Here is a 19,540-nt window from a genome sequence, read left to right as displayed (position 1 = left end):
GACTTGTCTTCACCTGCCTCCTCTTAAAAGAAAAAATCCAGAATTACACTGTAGTTTTATATTTGAGTATCTTCCTAGTACAGAACACACAACCCACTCCAGCAGAAACTTTAAAGAATAAGTTCTGCCACTATGAAGACTTCATCACACACGTCTTCACTTCTACTAAAATCCTTTTAGAGAGCAGCTCTGCACCCTACTCTCACCAGACAACAGGCTCTTCTGTTCTCTTTATTCACTGTAGTCTACAAGTCTTAACAAGGAGCCCCCCATTTGAGGGCCTGTCTTCTTTCTACAGTTAATCCAACCTTTTTCCTGAGCCTTCCATACCATCTCTTTCTCTGTTCTCCAACCTGCCTTTAAAAAACTCTTTCACTGACAGTTATTCATGGCCTATTATCCTCTACTTGTCCAGTACCTCTACTCTTAAAAATCCAAAGTTTTCCTTCATATAAGACAAAAGACAAAACCATTACATATCAACACCACAGGAGCACATTAAGAAAAGATATTTAAAACTGCATTGTTCTAAACTTTTATTTCTCCAAATGCAAAATACAATTTATTCTATTTATTAAAAGCAAAAGAAAATTATATATTCAAAGTTTCATCTTGAGATAAGTCTACTTCTTGAAGACTGAAGGTAGAGGAAATTACTTTTTTTAGAAGTAGGAATTACAAGTGCATCAGAATTCTTTATGCTTTCTAAGAAAGTCTCCAAATTCTTCAGTTATTTTGATAAACAGACTACCACAGAGTTAACCTCAAGTAATCAGCATAAAAATGCCTATTATCAGTGCTGGCAATGTACAGACAGATACTGGTAGGTTGAACTAAAAATGTAGGAATAAGTAGTTTTTAATTAATTTTTTTTAATTACATGGCCAGCAGTTTTGACATCTATGTTGAACCCTCTTGACTGGAAAGAAAAAAACCCAAACCCGAAATAAATCCCTCACATTTCCATGTCAGCCATGGTTACCAAACATTATAAACTTAATACTGGACGATGATGACATACAAAATAGTTTTGACTGAGGTTGTCCTAGAACCAATTAGCTCTACTTACTCCCCCCATGACAATACCTTAACATTAGACCTTTAACCCTTGTATAATAAAATTACTCTAAAGAAATGTAAATACATCCATTAGCAAACATACTACTGGGGTCAGAACAAAAAAAGGAAAAGAAACTATGTTATTAGCAATATTAGTAACTTCAGTTCAGCACATTAGTTAAAAATAATATAGTGTCAAACTGAATTATTATTTGCATGTTCTATCTATCTCACCTTACATATTGAGACACCATGTGTAAAATTCGTATCAAATGTCTTGGCTATGACGGCCAAGATGGCAAATAAGGACTTATAAAAACAAAAAACAACGTGCACACACACACATGCACACAAAACCACCTTAAACACTTATATTTGGAATTTTAAACTCAGTGGTTACTTCTGAATTACTGTGTATAAAAGAAACCAAACACAAAAATCACAAAACCCCACTATTCCATATAGCAGTCTGTGATTTTACTGGTCCTATAACACGATTTTGCTCCATCTTGAGGGGAACATACTCTGTACTGGATCAACTACTTCTATTTTCTCTTAATTTACTTTGTCTTTATACAAAAGAACTCACAGAAAACTCTAGAAACATATGTATGTATGAATACATATGAATAAAACAAAACCAGACTAGAAAAAAACTAACCTGAAAAGACACATATATAAGTGATAAATTATGTGTATAGATAAACAAGTCTAATTGCAATAAATGCAGTTAAGTATTAAAACTCTAATCATTTAGGGTTTTAAAACCAGCAGCTTACACATTAATGAAGAGTTTTAAGAAAGTAACAAAAATGTTAAAGAATGGCACTTGCCAAAATTTCAGCAAGGATTAAGGAAAAATTTGAAAAATTTCTCTGGAATTTTCTCAACCAAGGACAAAGTCCAGTCGCTAGTGAAGCAGATTGTGCATTTAAAGCAAAACATTTTATATCACTGATTGTTTCCCTAATCACAGCAACAATATAAAATAACTTCTTTATCTTTCAGGACAGGATTTTTAAATTATTGTTTGATTCTTCTACGAGGTAAATTGGCAATAACCACTTTCTAACCTATCTAAAATCTAGTAAAAATTTAGTTACTTCTTTAATACAGACACAACTTACAAAAGTGAAGTACTTTTGAACATCTAAACATTTTATACTGACATTATAAGGTTCAATATTTAACAGGACAATTTAAGTAAGAAATCCTTCACTCTAGGCCAAAGCCATGCTAGAAACATTAACTTATGGTAACTATATATACAGCAACTTCAAATTACTAGTGTCTTATAAAATTCTTCTTACCCTCCTCCCTATTTTATATTCTACCACAACAATCTTACTCTGCACCAAAATCTGGCACGAACATATCTCAAGAGGCTTACAGGAAAAGATCACCTGATTGACTATCACAATGAAATGCACAACGCTATTTTAGCAAACGATTGCAAGTACTCTGAGCCAATGTGCTGAGCAAAAGACTCCAATCTTTCAGTAGCCGTTCACTCCATTAAACAATTATTTAAATTAATAACTTAAAAACCAAACCCAAGTTCATTCTTATCCTATTTCCCAACGCCTTGCAAATCTGTGGATAATTCAGAGGAATTCTGGTTTGCAATAAATGCCCCATTATTTTCTTATGTTCTTTGGCTAAGGTTCCGTGACCTTTCTCAACTCAGTCCAAATGATTCGGCTCTCCTCCCTTCACTGATATGCCAGACAGGAACATTCCTAACAAAAGCTTACCTCTTAAACTGCCTTCTAAGAAGTCAACTACCAGCCTCTCCTCTCAAGTCCTCGGGCATCACTTCTTTTCAAACCAACAGTCTCCCTTTTTAACCCCTTTGCTACCGCAGAGCAGCTCAGAGTAATAAGTACATCGCATCCGCTTGTTCACTCTTATGCATGAAATGGGAAAACAGCAAAAAGGCAGGAGGTATCACTCAACTAGGAAGCAAAGTGCAGCACACTGTCCTGCAGCAGAACGGTAAATTCAACTTAAAAAAAAAAAAAAAAGTTTTATATTCCTGCTGCTGCCCTCCTCAAAGAGCTATCAAAGTGAGAGGGAGTAGTTCAATACTACCGAAGTGTTCCTTCAGACTCACTGCAGCTTCAAAGCCAGAACAGAGTGCACCTCAGTGCATCTCCAGAGCCTGAGGTTGTTATTATTAAGACGAGAAGCAAAAATGTCACATAATTACCAGAGGGCTACGAAGTCTATGAGCTGCACTATCAGCTGAGATCAGCAGATCACATTTGCATTCTCAGAGAGAGCTCCTGCTGACCTTCAAAGCACAGAGCAATGCTATGGTGAAACAACCCAACGTTGGGGCAGGGCAAGGAGAAGAGAGGAAACGTTTCTGTCTAAAGCACATTGAAGAGCAGTCTTCCTAGATAAGAAAAGGTCAATACCAAGAAATGCTTTTATTAAAATGCTCCCACATCCTTTGAACATACTAACAATTTCAGTCATGGAAGTTCTTCCTCATTTTACATTCTATTTCATCGCACTGTATCAACACATATTTTCTAGAATTATGCCTGTTTCAGTAAAAGTGACATTATTTTTGCGTATTATTTTTTTCATTTACTGATCAAAATACTATGTTACTAATAAATAACTTGTATTTTAATGTATCTAAGGAGTAACAAGATGAATATTGTGTGAGTTCTGTATTACTGGAAATTAGTTTGCAATTTTCATATTTATCACAATTTTACTTATTAAATCTATCCTGTTAAAACATTTTATTAAATAATCTTATCAAGATATTAAATCTGTACCAAACTTTAAACTCTGTATTATTACATGTTTACATACAAGGACAATACTGAGGGATATTCTTTTCCTGTCAGGAATACATCTCAAATATTCACCTTAAATATTATAATCTCAAACATTAAAAACATCTTCATTTTGCTAGAGTTTGACCTGGAAAATCACCAAGTTCTAGTTAAACTTTTATTTTAGGTAGCTAAATATCTATTCTTGCTAATGTTCAGCTGTTAAAACATCACACTACTAAAAAAACTTAAGAGACCGTACTTCCACTTGGCCACTTCTGACAGTGGCCAAGATCCTACTTTCCTTCTGGTCCTGGCAGAACTAATGTAAAGGGGGTAAGATTTTGTGTAAGCATTCATACACCTGCACAGCAAAAATCTGAAGTAAAACTATATCATCAAGACAGTTCTTTCATTTTAAACCAAACCCTGATTTGATTCACCATGAATAACACAAGTAAGAGAAGGAGCACAAAAGCGGGAAGAGGAGATGAGGCTGCAAGAGGAATGTGACACTGCTTCTTGGCACTGCCTTAGAACAACTTAAAAGAATTTTGAAACTTCAGCTCTAGTGTCTGTCTAAACTATTTCTGACAAAATCACTGCGTCAGTCGCGGACACACAGAGGTGTAAGCAACACAGCTCTCCTGGCATAAGCCCTAAGTGCAGTTACACAATCCCTGCTTGTCTCACCAAGGGCTGGGGTGGTTAAACTGCTAAGCTGGGCCATGACAGCCATGTAGTATCTGCAGCGTATCTGCACCATTACACCAGCACAGGAGTGTAAGGGCTCCTGCACAGCACAGGCTTTGTCCGGCCGTGCAAGACATTTACAGCCCCTCAGAGCACTAACCACGGGCAGGAGTTGTTCAGACCTGACCTGAGCACCACTGAGATACAAGACATCAGAGCAGGCACAGTGGGAAGGACTCCTTCTGGGTAATCCCCTTCAGGAAAGCCTAAATGAATAAGCAAAATGGATTTTTCTTATCTTTTTATGCACGATTCTGTTTTTGATGCAGAACAACTGAAAAACCCTGAAGATGAAGGTGCTTTAAGAATCATTTTGAGCCATACTTCAAATTAGTCATTTTATAAGCATACAAAGCCATTTGATGCAGACTCTGCAGTCAGTTCTGTATGTCTTACCCTACTTAGGTTGTTAGCAATTCTACACATAAAGGAATCACAGGATTCAGCTCATTTTAAATTGATTATGCTAATTCACTCACAGTCCCAGAGCTTGAAGACTTGTGAAAGTAGCTCAGAATAGTTCTTCTGTACTAGCCTTCCACATGGACACCCTTATTTCAAAGTGGAAGAGCTTACCTAAACACCATGAAGGCTCTAAGAGGCTTCCAGAAAGGAGGCAAATACAACACAGCTACCATAATTTCCATTCCTATATGCTACCTCATTTCATAATAGCCTCCTGTACTTTAACACATCCTAACATAGCAAAGTCTTAAAAATACTTTCTCACAGTTTATTTTCAGCTAAAAATAAAACATGGTAAATATTCAGCTTGAACTAAACTACCTGTTTAAGTAAAACATGGACTAATGTATTTGTGGGTTTGGGTTTTTTCCTCCCTTCATAAAACACTCTGTAGACTTTTTTTAGGATCTGAAGGCACATCACTTTAAACCTGTCTTTTTTCACACTAACTAGACTTACACAAATCATTATTCTTTCCTTTCCCGATGACCTGTTCGTCTTGCTGGCTATTAATGAATACAAATTATGAAATAATGAACTTCAATTAGTTTCCTATGTGTTTAGTGACAACAAAGGCAGACAGGACACTTCTATTACCATCCCAACAGAAGAATGACACACATCATGAGCCCAGCTCTCTCAGATGTCAGCATAGCCAAACTGGAGTCACACTGTAGGACTGACTTTTACAGTGTCCAATAAAGCACAAGCACCAAATGAAGCTTCTTCTATAGCCAGGGATACTCACAACATCTGCCTCCTGTGCAGACACTTGGAAGATTAGACAGGAGCAATCCATGGCCTTAGCACAATTCTGTTACAATACACCAGACCAACTGATACAGATCTGGTCCTCAAACAAGATTATTTTTGCTGCTCACAGAGGTGACTTATTTATTATACAGACTCTATTTTATTAAATACTCATGGCAAGCATATTCAAGTACTCTGAATTCAAATATTAAAAATACTAACACAAATACAATCCAAAGGAAAAATCCTAGATAAGTCAAGAGTGCAAAAGTGGACTACATCCAACTCAGAATATTTTGTGATTCTGTGAAACATCCCTAAAGTGCCATATAGAATATTTGTCAACATTCCTACTCTTTGCCATAAAAGAACTTACTTGGTTACTTTTCTTAACTTAATTGCATCAAAGTTTTACCTAGTTTGCCGAAGACAAAAAAGATAGCCTGCATATTAATGATAAAGTTTAACCAAAAGTATTTTCTCAATTTAATACCAGCGGCAATTATTACTGTAAAGTGATAGAGGACAGTAATGACAATAATCCTTATTAGGATTATGGAACAAGCTAGAACCATTTAACAGGTGAATAATTTAAGAACTACACTAAGTACCTGCACTAGTTTAAAGCAAAATAAAGACCACTGGACAACTCATGATTGGATTGTTAACCAGCGCTGTCTTACAGTTTATACTTATACAAATTTACTATGATAAAATGTTAATTTTTTTAAGATTTCATACTAAGTAAAGTGAACTAACCTTAAGACTTGTACAATTCTTTCCTATTAAAGCTAAACTCCTGGAAACAAGCACAGAAGAATGAATGGAAGACTGGAATTGTTAAAGGGTTGGCTAACTCCTAGCATCCTTTTAGGTCCACAGAGTTGTGGTCAGAGGGTACCATCACCAGCTCCAGTCTAACTCCTAATCCTAAACTGAGTAACCCACTCCTGTAACCAGTGACTGCTCTCTTTCCTCAGGTTTTTAAGAGATTACCAAAGACAACCAAATCAGCCTGACTCCAGGGGAGACCAAGCGGTTTTTTTCTGTTTTCCACTTACTCCCCAAATCTTCAGGGTTCTGCCTGATATGCAGACCACTCACTAGAAATCTGGACTCAACTGGATACACATTAACACAAAAAAATGCCACCAACCAAACAGAGGAATAAGCAGTGAATCTTGCCTTCCCGGCACTATTCCCACTACCAATACTTGGCCAACTCATGGGTCTGGGTCAAATGATCACTAACATTGTTAAGTATTTTTAATCACAGATTTAAGTAATATTCATAATACTAGTATTGATGAGTATCTACACAATACTGATCCTAAAAGTGCAATGGTATTATATTCACAGAACTTCAAAAAGAGCTACACAGTTCAGGTAGAGAGGTGTTAAACTACAAGTAATTCAGAAAGAGCACCTCAGAAGCAAGAATAATATGCAGTTTTCTTAACATTTCCCAGTAAATGCATTTTGTAAATGCATTCTTCAGTTACCAAAAAAGTGGCTTATGGCCAAACTCGTTTGATGACAAAGAATTACAGATTTCCAGCACAAACTGGAAAATATAACCAAACACATCACAGACAGAATTAAGAAAACCAAAGATGCACAGTAATGGTATTTTACCATGCTTTTTATACAATTAGAGGAAACAGGTCTAAACCTTGTCTTGCCTAAAATCATAGGCATGGCTTGAAAAACACAGTAGACAAAATTATTTTTGGCAATGTAATAAAGATCTCACAAACAACTATTCTAAAGTTAAGATAATCTTCACATTTCAGAGAAATGAAGCTTAAAGAAGCAGAACAGATCTCATAATTGCTCTAACATTAGGGTTCCTAACCAGAACTTGTTCAACATAAAAACCCTGACAGCTTTGCATCTATCCAGCCTCCGATTTGAAAAGGAAGAGTATTCATTATTGTCTGACAATAGTGAAAACTTCTGAACTAAAAAGAAACAGTCTACGTTAAAATTCAATTTATTTACAGGGGAAAGGTATACCAGATGTGGTGACAGAGTTGGAACCTGTGTTTCTCTCACAAACATAAAAAAACCCCAGTAGTTTAAAAACAAACTCATACTAGAAATACAGAATAATGTAGGAACAGGCAGCTGGGTGGCCTCTAGTCCTTATTTCCGCTCAAAACAGGTCCAGTGAGAGCAAGTTGCTCAAGAACCTGCTGAGTTTTGAACACCTCCAAGGAGAGAAATTCTGAAATCTCACTGGTGAATCTGTTTAAACATTTGGCTACTATCACTGTAATTTTCTTACCCAGTGTCTAGTCAGAATTTCCCAGCTTGTGTCTGTTGCCTCTCATCATATCCCTGTGAACTTCTGAGACAAGTCTGGCTCTTCTCAAGAGCCTCTCATCAGGTATTTTTGAATAATAGGAAGATGTCCCTTTGAATAGTTCTCAACTCTTTCACCCTCTTCTCGCACATCTTGTGCTCCACTCCCTTAACCACATTGATGGTGTTCTGCTGGGCTCACTTCAGTATATATCAACATCCTACCCTGGAAAGCCCAAAACTGGATACAGTACACCACATATAGTCTCATAAGCACAAAACAGAGGTGGAAAATCATTTCTCACAACCCACTGACTACATTCTTGCTAATGTAAGCCGGTATGTGCAGGGTTTTCTTTGCCACAAGAGCACTGCTGAATCCTGTTCAACTTGATGCCCATTAGGTCATGAAGTTCTTTTCCTGCTTTGTTTCCAGTCAGCCCCCATACTGTATGTGCTGATGCATGGAGTTACTTCCTCCCAGGTGGAGGACTTGGTACCTACCTCAGTTGAACTTAAAAAGGTTCCTGTCAGCACATTAATTTCTCCAGCCTACTAAGATTCCTTTACATAGCAGTCTCGTGCTCCAATGTGCTGACACTCTCCCCCACACACCTTTTTAATCACATGCAAGCCTTTTGAGAGACTGAAGAGAGACTGATACCAATATAATAACAGTAGTTTAAAAGTTCTTATCTTTACACCTTTTTTTACCTTTATGCCTTTTAATTAACTAAGCACACTCTAACTTTATTCACACTAACAGTTTTTCTGGTTTGGGCTGGGATAGAGCTAATTTTCTTCCTAATAACTGGTACAAGGCTGTGTTTTGGATTAAGTATGAGAATAATGTTGATAACACAGATGTTTTAGTTGTTGCTGGGTAGTGCTTACTTTAAGTCAAGGACTTTCCAGTTTCCTGTATTCTGCCAGTGAGGAGGTGCAAAAGAAGTTTGGAGGGAGCATGGCCAGGACAGCTGACCTGAACTGACCTGACCTGACTGGCCAAAGGTATATTCCCTAGCACAGAATGTCACCCTCAGTATATGAACTTGGGGGGTTGGCCAGGAGGTTGGCTGGTTGCTGCTCAAGGATGGGCTTGGCACAGGTGAGCAAGTGGTGAGCAATCGCACTGTGCATCCCCTGTCTTTCCCTGGTTTTATTCCTTTCTCTCTTTTTGTAATCTCCCTTTTCATTACTATTACTAAAATTTGTTACTTTATTTCAATCATTAAATTTTTTTTATCTCAACACATGGGTTTTACCTTTTTCCAGTTCTCCTTCCCATGCCATTGCGGGGAGTGGGGTGTCCAACCAGCAGCTGCACAATACCCAGTTGCCCACTGGGATTAAACCATGACAACAATTTCTCTGCACTCACTAAACCTCTTCTGACTTCAATGTGACTGTTCTTACAAACCAAAAGTTAAGCACATGTATCAGCATAAAATGGATACTATTTAAAACACGGCTCAGGAACCAGAAGACATCTCATTGTTATATATCTGCGTTGATTCTACATGATAAATAGGAGGAAAACCAAGCATCTTTCTATTAACACTAAAGCACAAATACTACTAAAAGTTTCCATCTTAGTGAATTCAGTATCTATCACCCAAGACTGCCCAAATATAAACAAACCAAAGTAATGGAGTTTTTCTGAGCCTGAAGATTAAGTACTTGCTTTTCCAAAAAGCAAGAAAATTTCAGAGATGCCACTTAGTATCTCACTATAAACTGACATAAATCACAAGATTGCTACAGGCAATGATAAAAGGCAACACCAGAGCTACTCAATAGGTCTTTAGAAGTCTAAGAAGGGATACAGTGTGGCAGACCACTATTACTGCTCCTGTAAATCACGAAAACACACAGCAGACTCCAAAACAAATATCCATTTCCTTCTTGGAAATTAGGTACTTCAAATTTTTGTCATTAACCTACTGTCTCTGCTTGAATGTTACTTTGATTTCAACCAAGTTAAATATTTCACCTGCTACTTCACATATCTGTTCATGCAGATATTTGTATTGCATAACCGCAGCTGAGTTTCATTTGTTCAAAGCTCTACCTGGGTTTACCTCCCACAAACGTCTGCCTCTTCACATCTGTAAGAGGAGAACACTTCACATATACCAGTGTCTCTCCTCTTGCTAGGAGGAAGCTATGCTTCCCAGTGTGTTACCTTCAGTATCAGAGCAGAGGTTTCACTGTAAAAGGTGTCAATTAGCCTCTGACTTACAGATGGCTAGAAAATACCTTACATTTTCACGTGATAAAAGAAAGTGGATGGCCAATTAAACATTGAATCCTTCAATGCTAGCACAGCATAATTTTTTAGAAGTGTAACACTGATGCTCTATTAAAATATGAAAATGAGCCACACATAATGTTTAACATACCTGATCCACTACAACACGTCTCAGCATCAGTCTTTAAGTGACCACAAGATTTTTCAACATGTCTGGCATTTAATAATGACTAGAATTTCCTCTCATAAGACAGCTGCTTATAAACAGAGAGCAGGTAAGGATCTGGCTACCTACTGCAGCATTCCAGTAACTCTATTTTAAAATAATACCAGCTAACCTTCACCAAAACCTTTTACTACTTACTAAAAGTGGGATACTATTCTCCCACCTATTTTTTGGTTTCTCCATCATGCTGCAGCTTCATACTTCTGTTGCAAACACATTTTGTGGCTTTTGAATTTCAGCCCATAAAAAAAGGTATCAGATTAATGAAACAACAGAAAAAGGAAAGAGATAAAGGTGAACAACTGACCCCTTGCCTAGACTAGGACCGTGATCTGATTTAATGTACTGTCTAGTCATTTTAGAATTTTAATACAAGCTTAGCATAATACAGTATAGTACACATATTTAACCAGTCAAGTTACTTCCTAGACTAACTTAACAGCTTCATCTTTGTTAGAGATGCACAGTACCTCATCTACCTCAGAACTGTAAAGGTTTCTTTGCACAGAAAAAGTAAAAAGTGTTGTTTAAATCATACCTTGGAGAGCATCCCTGACAAAGAAATTGTTGCTGGTTTCATCTATTTAATTCAAATATTTAAGAGATGCAAAGTTGCAGGGATGTCTCTTAAATACACAATACACTACTTATTAAGTTAATGTGTAGGGTTTATGATAAAATAGAAATAATAAAGCTCAGGTGTGAAAAGACTTAAAATACCTTTACAAAATACTCAAGAAGCCCCAAACTCAATTTAAAAAAAAATTAAACATCCTTCATCTCTTTCCTGTAAACCAAAGAGCAAGATAATATTCCATATTTTAGTGATTTCCCAGAAATTACATTTAACTCAAGTGCTAAGTAATATGAAAAGTATATTTAGTCCTATGAGTAGTGAGGATTCATAGATCTTTATCCATAGCAAGGATAAACACACTTTTCAGAATTAAAGAATTCTTTAATTTTGAAAAGTGAGTTTATCCTTACTATGGATAAATATCTTCATCGATATTTAGAAGTGGAATTTAGTGCTTACAATACATACTTCAAATGCAGAATGAATTAACTGCCATCCAGCTGCTCCCTTTTAAAAACATCTCTAGTTCCACCACTCTATTTCAGCTGAAAGGCAAGTACTGGAATACGACAGAGAACAAACTTCTTTGTACTTTTTCCCAGTGTGCCTGCCCCCTTCCCCAGGCATTTGTGCTCCTCCCGCATCTAGAAGGAAATGGGGGAGGGGGCTGCTCTTCATGTTCAAGTGTAACTCAAAGCATTAAATCAAGAATAATCTAAGTACAGGTAATGTGAGCCACTTTGCCTTCAGAGAGGGACTTAAAAACTTCTAAATAACAAATTTAGCATGACCATTTAAGAAAAACTTTTCTTTTTCTTTTTTAAAGAAACAAAGTCTAATAATAATTTTAGTACACAGAAAGAAAACCTTTTTTTGTTCTTTTGCGATTTGTAGTATTTAGTTGGACTTTTATTCACTATCTCACTCCACGTATTTTCACATTCAGTGAAAAGTGATACTGACACCACAGTTTGACTGCCTTGGAATGTACAAATGTTCACAAAAAACATTTGCTTGCAACTTTGATAACCATTGAGTAATGCTGAAATGTGGCATTCAAGGCAGGGGAGCTAGCATAGTCTGTAAACAGCAGTTTTATACATACTGCTACATCAGTGTAACACTCATGTATAGCTCGCTAGTGGCAGAAAAAAAGAAGAAATATCAGAGTCTTCTGTACCATAATTTTCAAATTCCATAAATTGAGTTTCATAAGAATTATGGTCTTATTTCTGGAAGCTTTAGGCAGCTTAAGGGCTATTTTATAGTAGTATTCATTTCCAAAATTCAGTACTAGGCCCTTCAGTGCACAGACTAAACAAATAGGAATAATGAAAAATGCACACACTAGATGCAACCTTTACAGTAAGAAAATTTAGCATGGACCTCCCCCAAAACCTATTTCAGTTAAGGTTTCTTTTTTTTTCTACATAAACCAAAAAAAAAAGGGTCTTGAAGCCTGTACACAGCACTTCCAAATAGAGACTTCTTTGTTTCCACAGTATCAGCTGGTTATATGGGGTATGAGGTCTAGATCTAGCTTTGGTATAAAGGTATCCACCTAGAAATTTCTCTTAGTCTACACGCAATTCTGTATTTGCAGTCCAATAGCTTGGCAAAATCAGCCTGGGCTCTGAAGGCAGCTGTAAAACAAGGCCCTTACATTTTTCTAGGTGCTAGTTCAAGCTGCATAGCAACAATGCTTTTAGCACACAATTTAAAAGCACATCAACTACTGCTACCCTAACATGTTTTCCTTAAGCCATTATTACCTTTCAAAAATTATCCTCCCAATTTTTCCTCTGTGAATACATCCAGATTTCTAAAACACCATCTTTAAGAGTTACATATTCACATTAATATTTCACAAGCATCTAACCTGCAACATCATCCCAAGTAGGACAATGACGACACAACCACTAAAACCTATCTGGCTGACGTCCACCAACTCAGACACAGACACAGCAAAAGCTGTATTGATATAACACCGCTATATATCCCCCCAGACTGATCCGAACTTCTTTCCTGTCGCCCTGAAGGTAGTCAGCCTCTCTTCCTGACCACCAAATACCTCCGAACACACTGTTCATGAAACGAGGTAACATGACTGTAATGAGTGAGGCTTTAAAAGCATCAATCTGAAGGTGAGTAAACCTGCAGTGGGATAAAGGAAGTTCTGTATACAGGCAAGCTAAATAAATGGGTTTTTAATGGCAACCGTTCAGAAAAACCCCAAACATTAAACCCGTCTCCCGCAGTCTCTGGTATTGGCGGGCCAGAGGAGTCAGCTAAAGGGTGAGGGGGATGCGTGGGGTCACGGACCCCCACCTCGCCCTCACCAATCTACCCCATCCATCCATCCATCCATCCATCCATCCATCCCTCCGCTCCCGGCCCTGCCGGCGGCGCGCGGGCGGACGCGGGAGGGCGCGTGCCGGGGGTCCCCGCAGGCCGGGCCGGCCCCGCCCCGTGGCTCTGGCCTGGCAGCGCTCCCGGGCACCGGCCGCCGGGAGCCCTCGCTGGGGGCCGGCCCGCCCGGCCTCCTCGGGCCCCGCCGCCGCGCTTCCTACGGCCCCCTCCGCCGGCTCCCAAAGGCCAGCGGGCCCCGTCTCCCCGGGAATCGCCATTCCCCTCCCCGAGGCCGCGGGACGGGCCCACCCCCGGCGCGGGGAGGTGGGGCCGGGAGGGGAGCGGGGTCCCCGCGCAGGCCGGCGGGGCGCCCGCACCGTCCCCCGCTGCCCACGCTCACACGGGGGAGGGTGGCGGCGGCGCGCAGGGGGAGAGGTTCTGACCTCCTCGCTCTTCAGCACCTCCTTGAACTCCCGCTTGATCCTCTGCACCGCGATGTTGGCCATCTCCGCAGCGGGCACCCCCTCGCCGCCCCTCCGCGCCGGGCCCAGCGAGCTCCGCCGTCGCTCCGCTGGAGAACTCCCGGCCCCACCAAAATGGCGCCCGCGTCGAGCATGCGCGGTGGGGCCGCCGCTACTCCTCAGGAGGGGCCGCGGGAGCGCGGCCGGAGCGGCACCGGGGCCGTTGTGGGGCCGGGGCCGGGGCCGGGCGGTGCCGGCGAGGCGGCTGCGCTCTCGGCCACCTCCTCCCCCCTGCCCCCGCGGGGAAGGGTGCGCTGCCCACCTGGGGACGCGCAGGGGTCCGCCCTGCTGGCCGCCCGCCCCAGGGACGCTTGCCCGCAGACCCGCTCGCGCCGCTCGCCCCGGCACGGGCCGGGCGGGCCCAGGAGAGAGCGTGAGGAGGAACCTCCTCGGGTAAAGCCCGCAGGCACAGCGGGCCCCGGGCCGCAGCGGAGGCCGTTGTGTTGTCACGGCTCCCGCCCCGCCCTCTCCCCGCACCAGGTGAACCCCGAGTCACCGGCTGGGGAAGGGGTAACGGAGCGCTCTCGGGAGGGCTGGGCCGGTCCGAGGTAGCGGGGGAAAAGCCTGAGGTGTCCCAGAGGAAACAGCTGGCATGTTTGCTAGGGAAGCCCCCGAGCAAAAAAACCCAGGAATGTCTCACGTGCCTTGAGAATCTAGTCAACCTGGCCCATACAGCTGCTCCCATCTGTGTTTTTCCCCTTATGCTCCCGGACCAGCGCCTTGCCCTCTTTCCACCCTCACCCTTCTTTTGCGGCCGCCGGTGTCTCCTCACACGGGAGGCCGAGGAACAGGCAGCTCTGAAGGGACAGCGTAAGGAACTGTTTCTTTCTACGGATTCTGCTACAACATTTTGAAAGTAGAGTAAAAGCCGAACGTCTGTCCTGCCTAATGGACTGTTACGTTTTATTGCAGAAGCAAACACGAGGACCCACAGATGTTGCTTCTGTTCTGGAATCTGAAATAGGATAACACTAATCATCCCCGCTAGCTTGAGCTGTGTAAAATAAGGCAAGCTATGGAAGGGCATAGATGGATTTTCAGAGGAGAACGTGAGATTGCATTTAGAACTGTTGTTTATTCAGGAACTAGAGGCTTTCAAGACATTAAGGTTTATAGAAACAATTTATAGGGCCCCCTTTTAACCGTGCACTGCAGGACAATGTACGACATAGACATTTATCTCAACAAATGTCTACTTCTGGTATGGCTGTCATCTGCAAGTGCTGTTTATTTATCTCCATTAGTATACACAGCATTTTGACTTTTATATACACAGTAAAGAAAGTATGAGCCAAACAAAAAAAAAAAATCTGGCAACCATATACAGAAGCATCTAGTCCTTTCTCTGTGTGTTTATTCTTCCCCTTTGGTTTGACTGGAAAAAGTCAATTTTTTCTGCAAAAATGTTGTACCATGGGCATCTGTTCATCAAATTAGGTCTTCTTCAGACTGAAACTTGTTTTAAATGTATTGTACAATGCAGCTTTTCAGCTGAGGTTTTCAGTACTTTTTGAGAAGGACCATTTTGCAGTAGATCTGATTTCTTTTTAATGACTTACGGTATGATCTTGGACCTTCATCTTCAGAATAATTTAGACATCTAAGTCCCACTGATGTGTCTTAAGTTCCTTTTGAAAGAGGTAGGCTGTGATTTTCTGTGCCATTGGCTCTCACCAGTAAAATAAGGGTAATAACTCTTTTCTGCCTCTTAGAGCTCTTTGATGAAAGTTCAGTTTATGGTGTGCTGTGCTCCTATGAGTACTATAGACAAAAATTATAAAGGTAGTACATAAAATCTCTGGGTTAAATGCCTCACATATTTTAAGACAGCTCATACAAAGAAGCTGATCTTCTGATATTCAGATTTTGCTCTGAATGGAGTGGAAAACATGACCTTTATCATGTGTCAGAGTCCTTTGTGTTCCCGTGAGTATGCTTGTATGTTATAGGTAGTAGACATCCAGTAAGGGCCGTAGTAAAGGGCAATGATTTTGCCTGGTTTGTACCTAGGTTCATTTTCATGTGCTCATTTGGATTACAAATGTCAGAGTCTGTTACTGCAAAAATGAAATTTGAATGAATAATATGAATTACTGTATCTCTTTTCCTTAGTATACCCCACTCCTTTCTCTTACCTTAAAACACATCTTTCACTTATCTCACAGCTGTTTCATAATCTCCATGTTAATTTTCTCTTGCTGAAAGATAGGAAGGCCTTTTAGGTGGTAGAACAGAGCAATGATGAGTTTTGACAGGATCAAAATTACATAAAAATCGGTACCTTATGTAATCAGCATGCTGGGGTTATCATTGTATACCTCCTATATTTTATGATTTATTATAGTTTACTATTTTACAGAAGACTCTACAGGGTTTTAGGACAGAACAGGACCATAGACTAGCAGTCTTAAAATAGGGGCTTTGAGTTTTTATTTTAGTTTGCTTTAGGTTTTTTTTTTTGGTTTGGGGCTTTTTGTTTGGTTTTGTTTTGTTTTTGTTAAATAAGAAAATGCTTAGAAAAAAATTTATAACATCCCCTCTTTGTGTTGATTTCAGTGACTTCCATGTCTGACTCCATAGTATATTTTATGGTATGTTGATAATATAGTCCTGTGTTTATCCTCTGAATTAAGTTCTCATTAGTCTTTTGCCCTTAGAAAAATCCATACACAAAATGTAAAACTCTAGTTCATTGAACATAGTCAGCTCACCTTTTGAATTATAAAATTTTGTAGTGTATCTGATTTCAGGAGATAGCTCTTTCATTGATCCTGTCATCAATTTAGCCTCAAACCAAACTGTTCTTTCAATAGCAACTTTCACAGACCAGCTGCAGATTGGTCTATTCTTTTGTGCATTGGTGTTGATCATAACTAATAGAGCGGGAGATACAATTCTGAGTATCCATATTGTTTACTATGTTTGGCATGTTGTTTTGAAGTACTTCTGGAAGTGGGAGCAGGAGATACCGTATATAAATAAAGTTCAAACTGTGTAAGATTACTGCAGGAGTAAAGTTAATTGGATCAGTGTCTGTAACATAAGATCAGTGGTTGTAAGGCCTCAGCCCAAGCTCTCAATAGGGAAAGGCTGACAATGTTCATTAGCCAATGCTAGGATAACCAAACATCCTAAATCATGTATCCTGTATCATTTCCCATGTCATATGGGAAGTGTTGTCTATCATGCAACCTATATATAGGACACAGTTGCCCACCTTTTCATGGAAAAGTGGCTGTTGCTCATGCATAGTTTGTGTGTGTTGGACTCACTGTACATCCAAATAGTCACCATGTGCATGGGCCATCTCTCTGAGACTGTGGATGCCCCACAACCCTGGTGTACTGCCTGGGGACTCCAACGTGTTTATGCCACCACTAAGTATGATTAAATATATGTTCTTCAAGTTAAAATTCTTGGAGATCTTTTTCTCATTTCCATATTTTCCTAATTTTATTCTGTTCATATTAATGGGATATTTTCCTATTAGAATTACTCAGAGAGAATTTGGAATTACTGAGGTTGTTCCCCATGATTACAGGAAAATTACATTTTTGAAATGATAGCTTTCCAGCATGCAGCATTCTGTTCCTCTTTTGCTGTTTTATATCTTGCATAACAAGACTTCCCCCTCCTCATCTTGGCTTTAGTTTAAAAAAATCAAAACTATCAGGCTTGATCTTCTCTCATTGTTGGTGGAAGATTTCTTATTGGAGAGGAGAGCTGTCTCAAGAGATATGTATATTGATTTCAGTTACTTTAGAAACAGGGCTTGAACCTGTAGCATTTTTAATTCTTATTTTATTTATTTCATGAGCTATCTATATGAGTATTAACTTTAAAGGCTATGTTAGTATTAGATTATATGCATTTTGCATTTAAACGTTCATATGCTCCTTTATAATAATGCTTTATTTAAAAAAATCAGCAGCAAATAATATTCATATAACTAGGTCGATTTTAAATTTAACCTTCTTTTTCCACTGAAGTTACACCTACAGCTCCCTTTTTATGATCCCAGCTTTTAACAGAGAGGCCTACATGCCAGAAATTGTCTTTTTTAGCTGCATATAATTCAGCAATTTGAGAGTCTACGAGTAAATTTAGCCCGCACGTTTATTGTCTGTCATAGTGTGTTCCTGTTGCAGCAGCATCTGGATGACTCAACTTATTGCAAAGATTAGCTTTATTTATAAAAATAACTAACTGGTCGTGCAAGTTGACCGAGTTTTAAGTTGTCATCTTAACTTTCCTGTTCCTCCTATAGGTGCCCATGTCTGGTTGCGTGGCCAGGTGTGAGAGTGCCCTCTCCTGGGTGGAACAGGCAGTTTGGCTTGCTCGCTTGAGACGGATCCCTCTGTTGGGAAGCCCTTTGCCTTACAAAGGGCTCACGGTACTGTCACTGCCTTGAGGAAGAACTTGTAGGAGTTCTGCAGGCAGAAATGCCAAAACCAGGAGAACAGAAACTAATGCGATGTTACGGAACAGAGAGAAGGTATTCACTCATGATGCCTGCACTTAACAATTTAGATTTTTCATGTAATTAGCAGCTGACATACATGCATTAAAAGGCACTACGGGTTCTAGCTAAACATTAGAGTGATCTGAAGTAATTCAATTTGAATTCATATGATGAAATTCATCTGACTTAGTGGAGTTAGACCAGAAATCAATTCAAGTATTGATTTTACATCAATCCATCTATGGCTTAAACAAGACATAGCAAAGTTTTAGTTAAATAATGAATGTGCAGAAATTTTTGGTAGTTTAATAACACCCTATTATTCTTCACTTGTAATGAACTTCTATTATAAATTGACAGGACACCCTGGACTTCTATTAATTTAGTGGCCTGCCAGTATCTTCTAAATTAATGTTACATCTGAATCTGATGTTTCTGGTAGGAAAACACAGATATAATCAGACTCAATGCTTTTAAGTCTGTTTGCAAAATTACTGGGTTTCTAAGCTTCCACTTCTTTGTGGAGGAGTGATTTTCAACTGGTGGTACACACACCTTGGGGTCTAAGGGCCATTTCTTGTGGCTTCATGAAGAAAAAAAAAAAGGGAAAAAAAAAAGCAGGCACAACTGTGAGATAGTTGTTGTGATTTTGCAGGAGGTTCCCAGTTTATTAATATTCTTAAGGAGCAAGCATCTACCTTGAAAAATTTGGCATCTGCAGACTGACAATTTGACTATAGGGAACTAAAAACTTTCTTAAAAAGGAAGATGTGTAAAGCTACGCTACTTTCTTCCTATTACAAAAAGAAGATAGGAATCTTTTTGAGGGTCCTTTCAAAGTGAAAGCAAGTTGTGAATATAGAAATAGTTTTCACAACCTAACATGGCTATTATTAGTAGTTTAATGAATATTAGAGTTATAAGGGAAGAGGTGACTTGGTCCACAATACAAAGCATTTAGTCATCATGCTATGTTGCTGGTATATTGTTTTCCACTCAGAAACATTTTCTACACTGAGTGAAGAATT

General features: G+C 39.5%; 2 protein-coding genes across 7 annotated transcripts in view; one reads left to right on the top strand and one right to left on the bottom strand.

Moving 5' to 3' along the window:
* Positions 1 to 14,173, bottom strand: part of UBE2K (ubiquitin conjugating enzyme E2 K) — a 40,662-nt gene extending 26,489 nt beyond the window's left edge. Inside the window, exon 1 of the mRNA XM_051790110.1 lies at positions 13,973 to 14,173. Coding sequence (XP_051646070.1) covers positions 13,973 to 14,035 — 63 coding nt within the window. The 5' untranslated portion in view covers positions 14,036 to 14,173. The remainder of the gene's footprint in view (positions 1 to 13,972) is intronic.
* SMIM14 (small integral membrane protein 14) overlaps positions 14,144 to 19,540 on the top strand; it is a 54,793-nt gene continuing 49,396 nt past the window's right edge. The window contains exons 1-2 of one of the 6 annotated variants that reach the window (XR_007904908.1): positions 14,144 to 14,860; positions 18,318 to 18,521. Coding sequence is in view for 4 of the 6 variants with exons in the window: in XM_051790119.1 (XP_051646079.1) it covers positions 14,144 to 14,530; positions 18,318 to 18,461 (531 nt within the window). In the remaining 2 variants the exon portion in view is untranslated. Of the gene's footprint in view, positions 14,861 to 14,962; positions 16,585 to 16,606; positions 16,624 to 18,317; positions 18,546 to 19,540 lie in introns of those variants that run through there. The other 5 variants (XR_007904909.1, XM_051790119.1, XM_051790121.1 and 2 more) reach the window with 5 other exon arrangements.

The sequence above is a fragment of the Manacus candei genome, unplaced genomic scaffold, assembly GCF_025592945.1.
Source record: "Manacus candei isolate 608988 ecotype Guabito, Panama unplaced genomic scaffold, ASM2559294v1 h1tg000028l, whole genome shotgun sequence".
Classification (NCBI taxonomy): Eukaryota; Metazoa; Chordata; class Aves; order Passeriformes; family Pipridae; genus Manacus; species Manacus candei.
This window is presented reverse-complemented; position numbering and strand designations above follow the sequence as displayed.